A 12,919-nucleotide genomic window follows, 5' to 3' on the forward strand; every position below is an offset into this window, starting at 1 on the left:
CCTGCCTACTGGAGCGTCCCTCCCCAGCTCAGAGAGGCGCATCGAGGGACTAGGCAGCCCCTGCCACGTGGGAGAGCCGCTCTCAGACCAGACGTCCTCGGCCGTAGCTGCTCCTGGGGCAGCTCACACAGGATGCAAGCCCAGGTCACCCCCACCCCTCACCCCAAGACCCTTGCCCCCAGAGCCAAGCCTGGACGGCAGTGGCCGCCACGAGAACTCGCCCCAGTGCATGGACCAGGCTGCTTTTAAGGGCCCTGGCAACTCCTATTTGGGGTTCTGGGGTATTTTTCTCTCTTTTTTTAAAGATTTTATTTATTTGAGAGAGAGTAAGTGAGAGAGAGAGCACAAGCAGGGGGAGTGGCAGAGGGAGAGGGAGAAGCAGACTCTCCGCCGAGCAGGGAGCCCGGTGTGGGGCTTGATCCCAGGACCCTGAGATCATGACCTGAGCCAAAGGCAGCCGCTTCAACAGCTGAGCCACCCAGGCGCCTCTTTATTTTTTTGTAAATGTAGTTTTCAACTGGTTGTAGAATCTCAGAACCTAGCTCAGTCCCTAGAAGGTTGAAATGCGTTTGTAAATGGACGAACCCTGCCTCGCGGTCAGAGGTGGCCTGTCAAGCATCGAATGCAAATGTGCTCTGGACCTCAGAGGCGCAAGCACGTGTGTGGTGTGATCCAGGTGTGGGGAGGATTTTGTAGCAAATCTGCATGCACGGTCTCCGTTGAGTGAAGATGGGCATGGGCTCCAGGCCGCCCCCTGCCGAGGCGTCTGTGTTGTGCTGGGAGGACCGAGGTGGGGGCCCCCCGCTGCCCCGAAGCGCGAGTAAGCCGGGCTTCTCCCCACAGCAGTGCCAGGAGTCCAGCCCCGACCGCGTCACGCTCTACAGTCTGATGATGAAGCCCATACAGAGGTTCCCACAGTTCATTCTGCTGCTCCAGGTAAGGATGCACACCTTTCCCAGCATCTGCTTGAAAGCCACGTCTGTGCTCCCGGTTCTGTCTCTGGCCTCCTCTGGCCTCCTTCCCCAAGCAGTTAGGGGGGCAGAGTCGGGGGGTGGGGGCCCCGAGCACGGACATGGCCGTGGACCCTCACCAGCTGGCTCCTGCAGGGGCGGAGGGGGCCCGGACGCGGGTTCCCCGGGGACAGAAAGGAATCTGCCCCCTTCTGGGGCGGGGTCTAGGTCAGGGTCTGGGTCTAGGGTCTGGTGGAAAAACGATCCACCCTCTGTGGTCAGAGCGGACGGGGGGCTCAGGAGCCCAAGTCACAATTCAGGCAGACCATGCCTGCCGTGAGCGCGGTCTGCAGACGGTGCGTGGAGCGGAGACACCCTGGTGGAGAGGCTCACCCGTGGACCCCAAGTGGTTGAAAACTAAGAATATTCACATTGGTGCATGTGTTGTTTCCGACAAACCTGGTTTTGAGAGCAGATGCAACACATTCCATGGGATGCTCGGTCTGTGCGCAGGCCTCATGGAGGCGGATGGCGGGCTGTCCGAAGCGGCATTTCTGAGGTCAGTCCGCGCCGGCTCAGATTCCTCAGGCGGCTCGGCGTGGCTTGCATGTGGGAACACAGCAAAGGTGAAGGCCACATCATCCCTGGAAATGGACCTGCACGTGGCAACGTTGCCGAGGCCCCTTCCCCTGAGGTTGTGGCTGCTATTGTGGCCACCCAGATCTGTGAGAAACGTACCTGCTAAGTCAAGTGCTCACAAGACTGAGAGCAAAAGGATACACACACCAGGCTGTTAGCATCAGCCACTTCCATGGCTAGTCTCATAGGCTGTTTCTGTCTTCCTCCCTTTTCCACATACCTTTTCCAGTGAGTGTCTGGTTACCATATGTACATATTAGATCCAGTTTCCGGTTTCCAACATCTGTGTTAGAGTGTTAATAACAGAAGCTGTTTGCCTACCCCTAAAATCCAAGTATCCAGAAAATGTGTTTTATTCCTCCAGTTGTCTGGTATTTACTGAGCTCTTCAAACGTGGGAGGCTCCAGGCGGGCAGTTCGGTGAGGAAGAAAGACGGTAGGGAACCAGTTAGTTCCTTCTTTAGCGAGATGGAGACACAGGGACCAAGGGCAAAGACATAACCACCTTATAATCCATGTGGCGCACGTTCAAACTCACATGCAGACTGTGCTTGTGCCGTGCTAGTAAATGCCTGGTTATCACTGGTCACCCACGACCCTGTTGGGTTTTCATGCCTCACTTGTGAGTAGTTTTTTGTTCTTAGTTAAAGTTGGATGTAGTTTTCAATCTAGCTCGTCAGCCTTTGGCTAACTGTTAATAAATCATGGCAAACCTTTGGCCCAGGTGTTTACCAAAATATATATTTTTAGAAAGGGTGGGAAGGCCGTGGGAAAGAGAGCAAAAGCATCGGAGGAGAGGCTGCGAGCCTCGTGGTGGCTGAGAGCAGGGACGTGGTCCTGGGTGACATCTCTCTGATTTTGGTCTAAGAACACCTGAGAATGTTGTGGCGTGTGCTGTTGCACCTGGTTTCCCGTGGGCTTGGTGAGGTCAGTCCTTGTGTAGTTCTTTCTCCCTTCCTCCCTCCCTGTCTGCCTGGGCACCAGGAGACTCATCAGAGAGCTCCCGGATTTGTGTGAGCAGCTTCCCTGGCAGGCGAGGGGGCGGCCCAGGGCGCGTCCGGGGCACTTAGGAACATGCACGTTTGGACTCAGAGGAGAGGGTGCAGTGTGTGCAGCTGAGAGAATTGCCTGGGTTGTCCAGGGACCCTGCTCCCAGTAAAGATGCTCCTGGGAGCTGCTGCCTGAGGGGGACTCGGGGGCTGGTGGCCAGGCTGGAAGACGGGGCAGGCGTGTTCCCTCCCTCCCGAGTTCTGCTCTGCGCACGTGGGGAGGGATGGCATGGGGACCGGTGTACTTCCTTCCCCTTCCTTTGGCCCATCAGGCACCTGCTCTCCCTGTCTCTGCACTGATCCCAGCTCTTCTGGGCCCTGTTACTGGTGGTGCTGGGACCCCACAGCCTTCCCTGATCCCTAGTAGAGCTGCATGGCCCCGGCTTTGCCAGGCCTGCTGGTTTGGGACACGTGGTCCCGTAGGAATCTCTGTCTCACTGTATCCTGCTGCCATTTTCTATCCCGTGTTGGACCAACATGACTCTCAGTCTGGACAGAACGACAGACGTCCCTTTTTCCTTACTCGGTTCTCTTCCGGCATCTGGAGGACGCCCCCCGCCCCACTCCACGGCTCCCCTGGTGTGGTGCTTGTCCTGATCGTGCTCAGGTCCCAGGCCGGCTTTGCCAGCTCGTGACTTTGGAGCCAGAATCCTCGTGACATGACTTCGTGGCCTTGATAGGATTTGAAGTGATTCGTAGGGAAACGGGCGTACAGCACAGTGTATATGGTCCGTTCAGATCGGAAATATGTCATCACTTCTGGAGGGTTGTGTTTCTTCAGATGAAAAGCAGGTCACAAGCTGAGGGCCCGGTGGCGTTCCCGCGCCGGCTGAGCGGGCGTCAGCTTCTGGGGGCCAGGCGAGAAGGGTGCTTCCGCCCGCATCTGCCTCCGTCAGCGGAAGTGGGTGTGCTCTGCGTGAGCCAGCTGGACCACACTAAGGGTCCAGTGGAAAAGCAAGGTGACCCCCTCGGACTGTCACTTAGATGTCGCTCCTGCACGCCGACTCCTGCGATGGATGCACGTGGTGCCGTTTTATCGGTCACCAGATTGTCGCTCCCTCGTCCTCCGTGCAACCTCCTCTTCCCTTGGTGACCCTGCCGACGTGGACGGGAGGGTGTGTGGCCCCCTTCCAGCAGGGGTGGGACGCCCCTGGGGGCGGGGTGAAGGCACAGGAGTAATGCCGCCCACTTTGCGTTTGGAAGCCGACCTTTGGGGCCTGGGTCCACTGGTGCAACTCGGGTTGAGAGAGACGGGCTGGGAGTTACCTGAACGTAGCCACAGAGGGCGGGATGTTTCCCAGATGTGGCACATTCGTATTTATAGTGCCCTTTATTGGGAATTGCTGTTTTTTTCCATTAGCAAGCTGTTTAATAAGTTCATTTTGTTTTTGCAAGAGGAGCTGTTCCAGTGTGTATCCAGACCGTGAGTGACTTGGCTTATTATCCTACCCCAGAAGTAGCTGATGCAGCCGCCAGACGTCGCGGCTCCTGGCTGGGAGCGTGCGTGGGCAGCCACCTGCTCCCTCGCAACCAGCAGTCACACGTCTCCTTTTCACCATCTTTCTCCCCCAGGACATGCTGAAGAATACATCCAAAGGCCACCCTGACCGGCTGCCCCTTCAGATGGCACTGACGGAGCTGGAAACCTTAGCGGAGAAGCTGAATGAGAGAAAGAGAGACGCTGACCAGCGCTGCGAGATCAAGCACGTCGCCAAAGCCATTAACGAGAGATACCTGAACAAGGTTGACCGAGGCTTCTCAGTCTGTGCTGGGATTCAGTTTGCTTTGTACTAACAAGCCGCCATTCTTCCCGCCACTTGCTACTAATCTTCTGGAAGCTTTGCAGTGATGCCGCGGCCCAGGGCCCTGCCTCGGAAGTCGATGGAGAGCCTCGGGCGGGTCCGGGCGCGTTTTCTTGGGGAAGGGGCTCCCACAGTCACGAGACCCTCGCACGGTCTGAATCTTACTGCCAAAATGCGGTGTTTCCTCTTAGATGGTCGTAATCAAAGCAGAGGATGTTACATACGTTCTTTTTTTTTTTTTAATTTTGTTATTGTTATGTTAATCACCATATATTACATAATTTGTTTTGGTGTAGTGTTCCATGATTCATTGTTTGTTCATAACACCCAGTGCTCCACGCAGAACGTGCCCTCCTCAATACCCATCACCAGGCTAACCCATCCCCCCACCCTCCCCTCTAGAACCCTCAGTTTGTTTTTCAGAGTCCATCATCTCTCCTGGTTCGTCTCCCCCTCTGACTTACTTCCCTTCATTCTTCCTCTCCTGCTATCTTCTTCTTTTTCTTTCTTTTTTCTTAAAATATGTTGCGTTATTTGTTTCAGAAGTACAGGTCTGTGATTCAACAGTCTTACACAATGCACAGCGCTCACCGTAGCACATACCCTCCCCAATGTCTATCACCCAGCCACCCCATCCCTCCCACCCCCCACCACTCCAGCAGCCCTCAGTTGTTACATACGTTCTTATCTGCACCTGTCTATGTATGGACTAAACTGTGTTTATCATGGAAACGTGAGAAAAATACGGCATGAAAGCAGTTCTTAGGCTGTAATTCTGCTTTACATTGACAAGTCCTTTTCTTGCAACAGCAAGCTGATTTTATGTAGAGTTCACCATACTTACTTATGGCTCTGGTCCACAGGAAGAGGTTCATTGATAGGAGCGGTGTTAAATAATTTCATACCGTATTTTTCGTTGCTAAAATCACTTTCATTTCTGTCTGTAGGGGTAATTTCCTACCAGACAGTGACAGTCAGTGGCTTAGCTACAAGAACTGTAATACATTTTGAGGAACGGGTTTTTCCTGATTTTCTAAATGATTTATATAGGAATTTCTATGAGCTGAAAATTGCATTAAGTGATGGTTATGTTGTTTAGGATCCTGCTTGCCTGTGGTAACAGTGCTTGCAAACCTGTGGGGACAGAGTAAGGCCGATAAGGAAGTAGTGTGTGTTCCTCGCTAGCGATCCCGAACCTGTGCACACAGCCTCATCATCCCCGTGAGCACGTCAGGAATAGGTTGACAGTGAACTTGGCTACTGTAGATAAAGGATCAGAACACCATCTGGGTGTTCGGACCATCTGAACGTGAATTCCCCATGTTCCTTTGGGCTGAATTGTTATGAGTCTGACTTCTATATGACTTATCTCATCACACTAAGGAGTACAAAGCATCTCTGTAAAGGACCAAGGGTACTGTGTTTAGCTCAGTGAAATGAAATATGGCATATCACAAGAAGCTAAGATGTTTTCTTAATTATACTATCCTTTGGGAAAACAAAAATCCCCGAGTAGCTCTTGCACTTAAATAAAACATTCCTGGTCGGCATAGACTTATAAATAACAATGGTTGGCCGGCTGTGGATGAGAGTCTGTAAGGAATGGAGCTTGTACTCGGGCAAGTCATTTAAAGAGAAGGAATATGACTGACAGGTGAAAACAAATGAGCCCTCCTTTGCTGAGTCCGTATCTCTCAGCTGGAGGAATTGTGTTTACAAGGGCTGGGTTAGACTCCTTTCACTGTTTAGGAAACTCCAAACACTGTCCGTGAAACTATGTAGTTAAAAAAAAAAAAAAAAAAAAAGCCACTCTGAGAATTCTACGTAGTATACACAAAAAGTACGATTGGAAGTGCATGAATTCTCTGTAAAGGGGAAAATCTGCAAAGCTTTGACACTTTATGCTCCTGTATTTTGCAAGACTTTCGCTCACCCTTTTTCTTCTTTTGATGAACTCGATTGCGGGAAGCATGTCAAGTGTGACTTTGAATGTTCAGCTTCTCAGCAGTGGGAATCGGTACCTCGTGCGATCTGACGATATGATAGAAACCGTTTACAACGACAGAGGAGAGATCATTAAAACGAAGGAGCGCCGCATCTTCATGCTGAGTGATGTGTTAATGTGTGCCACGGTCAGTGCACGGTGAGCATGCGCCTAGTTCGCGGGATCAGCTTTGTGCCTGGGAACGTGCCGCGTCCCAGATGAGGGGACAGCTCCAATAATGCTCCCCTCGAGCTGCCTCTATATGTGCGCAGAACTTCGTCACCTCATCCTGTGATGAAGGGGAACCAGGACCTAGACAGGCATATTTTTATTTTATTTTTTAATTTTAATTTATTATTTTTAGAACGATTTTATTTGAGAGGGAGAACACGAGCAGGGGCAGCAGCAGAGGGAGAGGGAGAAGCAGACTTCCCGCCGAGCAGGGAGCCCCACGTGGGGCTCGATCCCAGGACCCCAGGATGATGACCTGAGCCGAAGGCAGACGCTTAACTGACTGAGCCACGCACGTGCCACTAGACTAGTGTATTTTTAAATGGGTCCAGTGTTAAGTCACAAGGTCACTGCTGGAGGAAATTCAGGACGAATGGTATATTTTTCTTTTAACGTAAGGCCAATGTTGGAACCAGAAACTGCATTGTGTTTCTTTTATTTCCCTCCTAAATCACTCTACAGTCTTGTTGTGATCATTGTTCAGATCCTTTCTCTTTAGCTGCCTCTCTGTGGAGACATTTTTGGTAAGTGTTTTTCTTCTATGATTATGTCGGTGGTGTTTATATTCACTGTGAACCAAGAAAATGAGTACGTACCACTTCCTCATTTCTTATCCTTAAAGTCATTTACCATCAGGACTGCTCCCTAACACCTAGAATGTTGTAGCTGGATGGATATTTGAGAAGTTAGGGTCTTCAGGTAGAGAGGGATGGTAAGGGAACTGAGGTAGACGTGAATGTTTTGAGCTGAACGCCCTGGGGGCTTTATCAAGTAGTGCCTGCTGACGTGGTGTCCTGAGCAGCTCATCATGGCTTGAGAGGCTCCGTTGTTAAACTCTCCGGAGTTCAGGATGCAGTTGCCAACCACTGGCCGCTCGAACTCATCCACTCCAGGTGTTGACAGCACAGACACTGGCCCGTGAGACAGGCAGGGCTCCCTCTCCTGGCAGAGGCTGGGTGTTAGACCTTCGCAAGCACACCAGCGGATGGGAGCCAGCACGTGTGCCTGTGCTCCTTCTGTGGCGACTGCCCTGTGGTGCTGAGGAGCCCCAGGAGGGAGACCGGGGGTGAGGGTGGGCATCCAGGGGCTCACGCCGCGCAGCCCAGCCTTCTCAGGGCTCCGGGGAATCACCCCGTCGCGCCGAGCCTCACGCCCACGCTCTGCAGAGTGGTGGTAGGGAAACCAGCCATCCCTGGGACTCCCGGGAGGCTCTGGCCAGGGGCCACAGTCAGGCCCTTCGGCTCCGCGCCCGGCGCACTGCTGCCTGGTGACTGTCCATTTTATTACGGTTCCTCCTCGTCCTCCCTTGCTTTGAGGCAGCTACAGAAGAAGTCTGCAAAATATGCCAACTTTTTTAAAAGATTCTATGAGAGAGGAGAAAGCATGAGTGGGGGGGCAGAGGGAGAGAGAGAATCTCAAGGGTACTCTGGGCTCAGCGCGGAGCCTGATGTGGGGCTCGGTCTCGCGGCCCCAATGTGACCTGAGCCAAAATCAGGAGTCAGACGCTTAAGCGACTGAGCTACCCCCAGGCGCCCCAAATGCTCCTCCGTCAGTTTGGATCTTTTGAAATTTTATGTCGTTTTAAAAACCTCAGGCTGACAAATACACTTCCGAGATGAACAAGAAGTGGATGAACACTTAAAAATGGATTTATCTGTGTTCACTACCAGGGCTGTTCCTTAAAATAACACCCGGGCTGTGGCAGGGATCCCAGGTTCAGACGACCTTCCAGAAAGTGAGGAAAGGGAGACAGCGCAGTTCCCACTGTGGTGTTCTCAAGGGACACCCCCCAGGAGGCAGTGAAGGGCGACCCACTTTGGTCAGGCTGAAATGTTCAAATGGCCCCAAGGGTTATCAGAACAGCAAGGTCCCCCAAACCTCTATAGGAGTGAGGATTTTAGATTCCAACAGGATGGGTAGAAATTGGGGCCAGGTTCATGGGCTTCTGTGTTTTTGTATAGAGAGCACACGTAACTCACAGAACATGCAGTCTTTCTTACTCAGTGTCTGAGTTCTGCCTTCTCCTCCTTCCCCTTCCAACGCAGACTAGACATTGAAAAGCAAAGCCCTCTAGCATCAGAAGGAAGTCGGGGCACTTGGGTACCAGTTGGCTCCCAACATGCCAAGTATTTCAGTTTAAAGTATAGTGTCCGGCATTTTGGTTATTTCTGTCTACATTTTGATTGGAAAATATATGTATATCTTGAAGAAAGCGAACTGTGATACAATCACCAGAGTGAGGAACAGTGATTGTCTTGAGGGGGGGTTCCTGGCACATGGAGGGCCTCAGGCTGCTGGTAGCCTTGTAGCCTTGACTGAGTGCTGGCCAAGGAGGTGTCTGCTCTAGCATTTTCCACCTATCTGGACAGTCATGCTTTGTGTGTGTCTCTTCATGTATACCCCATTTTATGGTAAAAGGAGAAAAAAATCTACATAGGTCATAGGATTTTTTCGTTTAATTTTTACACAGTAAGTATCTTAATCGTGGAGCATAATGACAGGATTTAATTTTATTAAAATGGTTACAGTATCACTGAGAGTAAAGAAGGAACTTTGATAGGAAATGACCAGAGAATATCTCTGCACATAGGAGATTTTCCCTGTTAACAGTATTTGCCAGAACACATGAGTATCTTGGCTCCAGTATCCATCAGGGGGCCTCCAGCATGTTCCCTTTAAGCTTTTATGGGAACAAGAGAGTTTTCTGGGAGATAAGCGTTCTGTGTTCTCCCGTCTTCCACGATTAGGCAGTGAAGAGTTCCTACCATCCATTGGGAGGCCACTTTACAGAACCAAATGGTAGCTGTTTGTAAGAAAGGCAGAAGCAGGATGTGTTTCTCACTTGAATATCTAAGGGCTGAAAAGTATCCTGACTTACACCTGTAATGAATCATAACATCCTGGTGCCTCCTCCTTTCAGCACCTCGGACAGCAACACGATAATGTCAACCAGCCAAAGGTATTTATTAAAGTGGAGCGTTCCTCTTGGACACGTGGAAGTAATAGAGTATGGCAATAATGATGGTGCTGGAGAAAACAGGTGTCCCCCTGTGCACTCACCCGAGAGCCTGGCGGTGGTTGCCAACGCTAAGCCAAGTAAGTGACACTTTACTAATGTGCGTGCGCGTCTTGGGGCTGGCGTCAGTGCTGACCGAATAGGCCCTGTTTCCTCGGCCTCCGCAGCATCCAAGGACCCACGGAGATGGTCAGGCTGTTGAACGATACCATCTCTGGAGCCTGTATTTTATGTTGGCTGATAAATGTAGACAGATAAGCCCACTGGACCCTCATCTTTGAGCTTGTCCCCACTGGTGTGCATCCTTTGGGTTTACAGAGAACCCCACCATATAGGATGCATTCAGTCTCCCCAGGTCTGATTTCTCTTCTGCATTTCCCAGTTCAGAGCCCTCCCCCAGTGAGGGCTCTGTCTCCTGTCTCCTGAGCATGCATGGAAGTCCTCTAGCATGTGGACCTCGGTGGTAGGCTCTGCTCTGCTGTGCACCACCTCATGCAGCCCCTCCTCTCTCCCCGCCCCCAGGCTCCCCAGGGAGGGGGTGCCAGGTCCTGATGAGCCAAGATGAGCCAAGGGTGTCCTGATACTTTGGCAATGCTTCAACAGCTGGGTAATATTTATGGTCTTTGGACTGTAGATTTTGAACGTAGTATAGTATTCATGACTTTCTCCTTCCATTTATCTTTTTTAATCCAAATAAAGCCTGGCTAGTTTTCACTTACTCACCAGCCTCTGCCCCAGTTGTGGAACACACCAAATAGAGTGAATGGGGACTTGCAGTAAACTTTTCATACATGGAATGAGCCTTTATATTAAATATTCATGATGTAAATATATTGGACAACCTTTCAGATTATTTTGCTTCCGACATGTTCAGAAGAAGGTACCTTTAAACCCTGTAACTTTTCTGGCTGCATATGCACGTTTGCTCGGACTCACAGGAACAGGGCCTGATGAGCTTTATGAGGTCTCCCATTGTTCTTATTTGTGTAACGTTAATAGTCGGTCACTTGGTTGGGTAATCGGCCTGGTAGACCACGTCCTTAGGCACGGTATTACAGGTCCTGCAGTCCTGAATCACTAACTGCTAAGTCCTTCTTAAAGGAATTGCAGACAGTCTCAGCAAATAATCAAAATATACCAGACTGTGTCACAGATTTTCCACAGTGGGGATATACTGAGGAGTGATGTGGGGAGGGAAGGGGAGGGTTCTTCCAAACTGATGCATGTTGGTAAGATCTTACTCAAGTTCAGCTTGGGTATCTCATTTGTTAAAAGTTTGTGAAAGCCCATTTAAATTGCTTGTCAGTATTGGTTGCAAATCCAACATGTGTCTTGGTTTTATGAACGGAATCATGCCTTTGTATGTTTATAATGGTAGCAATGTTAAAATGTATTTGTAATTAAGATTGCCTCCTTGTGCTCAAGTCATCAGGGACAGCTTTGATCTGTAGAAACAGATACTGCATATTAAGGCAGCACTACATTTTCTTACTCATCTTTTTATTTATGACTCTGTTGCGCTAACTTAGAATAGGATTCGAATTGGTTAGCAATATTAAAAAGCATGTAGGAGGAAGACTCAATTTTTAAAATATAGTCAACCCTTAAAGAACATGGGGGTTAGGGGCACCAACCCCCTGTACGTTGAAAATCCTCATATGTAATTTGACTCTCCAAAACCTTTTCTATTAAAAACCTACCAATAACATCAACAGTTGGCTAGCACACACTTTGTGTGCTATATGAATCCTATACCGTGTTCCAACAATAAAGTAAGCGAGAGGACACAAAACGTCATTAAGAAAATGATAAGAGAAAACACATTTATGGTACTGCTCTGTATTTATCAAAGAAACTTGTGTAGAAGTGGACCCGCACAGGTTAAAGCCAAGTTGTTCAAGGGTCGACTGTCCATGGAAGAAAGGAGATAGGCGCCGTAGGCATTCCTATGAGCTTCCATCTGTGACGGCAGGGACATAGTTGTCATTGTCAGGGAGAAGAAAATGTGGCACTTTGGAGAGTATCCGGTTTTCTTCATTCTTCAATTTAAGGAGAAGTTTGTTGATGTATCCAAAGTTCAAGAGACTTTGGAAAATACTTGGAAACATATACGATTGTGTTCTGCAGACTTGCTGTGACCTTTTCATGTCCCTTTGAAAAAGCACACACATAACCTCGGTGAAAGCAGTTGTTTGGGGAGAATCTTTTTTGCGCACTGTCCTAAAGAGAGAATTTAATTGACAGACCTGTCTGCCACCCATAGACATTTGTTCTCCGTTTTGTGGGTGGGCGTAATCCGTGTCACTTCATGTGCTACAGCCCTTGGGGGTGGCGTGCACCCTCTTTCAGAATGGTCTGTTAGTACAGTGCCTTTATTTTAAGAAACCAAGGTACTGTGCTACGGTGAGCGCTGTGAATTGTATAAGACTGTTGAATCACAGATCTGTACTTCTGAAACAAATAACGCAACATATTTTAAAAAAAAAGATAAAGAAGAAGATAGCAGGAGAGGAAGAATGAAGGGGAGTAAGTCAGAGGGGGAGACGAACCAGGAGAGACGATGGACTCTGAAAAACAAACTGAGGGTTCTAGAGGGGAGGCGGGTAGGGGGATGGGTTAGCCTGGTGATGGGTATTGAGGAGGGCATGTTCTGCATGGAGCACTGGGTGTTATGAACAAACAATGAATCATGGAACAGTACACCAAAACAAATTATGTAATATATGGTGATTAACATAACAATAAAAAAATTTAAAAAAAAAAGAAAAAAAGAAACCAAGGTACTGGTAACTGATAAGTATGTGGGGGACTTCATCTACAATTTGTTAATCCCTCATTGTTTCCCTTCCGGCTCTGGGACGGGGCCTGCAGTGGGTGCCCAATGAGTGTTTGTTGAGCAAATGAAAAGGAAAATCGGCATCACCAACCACTGTTAAATTTTTAATTAAACTGTGTCTTTCTACCTACCTGTTTATTGAAGGCCTGTTCTAAACCGAGCGCCATGTTCTGGTAACCCCCAAATGAGTAAGGGGTAGATGGTGCCTTTGGAAGCCCAAGGAGACGGATGCAAGAACACGGGTGTGACGCACTGTGATACATTCCTTAACAGAAACCAGGGCGCAGAATATTTGGGGAGATCAAAAAAGGTTAATTTTCTCAGAGAGACACCGCTTAAGCTCGGTTTTAGAGAAGGAGCGGGGTTTCAGCAGACAGAGGGTGTGGGAGGACGTGCATCAGTTGGTTGCTTGA

General features: G+C 49.6%; 1 protein-coding gene across 1 annotated transcript in view; it reads left to right on the top strand.

Annotated features, from left to right (window-relative positions):
* The window catches only part of ARHGEF10 (Rho guanine nucleotide exchange factor 10), an 86,477-nt gene that overhangs the window by 39,396 nt on the left and 34,162 nt on the right, over nucleotides 1-12,919 (top strand). The window contains exons 13-16 of the mRNA XM_088020893.1: nucleotides 844-936; nucleotides 4,210-4,380; nucleotides 6,437-6,582; nucleotides 9,575-9,750. Coding sequence (XP_087877019.1) covers nucleotides 844-936; nucleotides 4,210-4,380; nucleotides 6,437-6,582; nucleotides 9,575-9,750 — 586 coding nt within the window. The remainder of the gene's footprint in view (nucleotides 1-843; nucleotides 937-4,209; nucleotides 4,381-6,436; nucleotides 6,583-9,574; nucleotides 9,751-12,919) is intronic.

Source organism: Eumetopias jubatus, unplaced genomic scaffold (genome assembly GCF_037043125.1).
Source record: "Eumetopias jubatus isolate StellerSeaLion01/CBP00866 unplaced genomic scaffold, mEumJub1_p1.0 scaffold_2, whole genome shotgun sequence".
Classification (NCBI taxonomy): domain Eukaryota; kingdom Metazoa; phylum Chordata; class Mammalia; order Carnivora; family Otariidae; genus Eumetopias; species Eumetopias jubatus.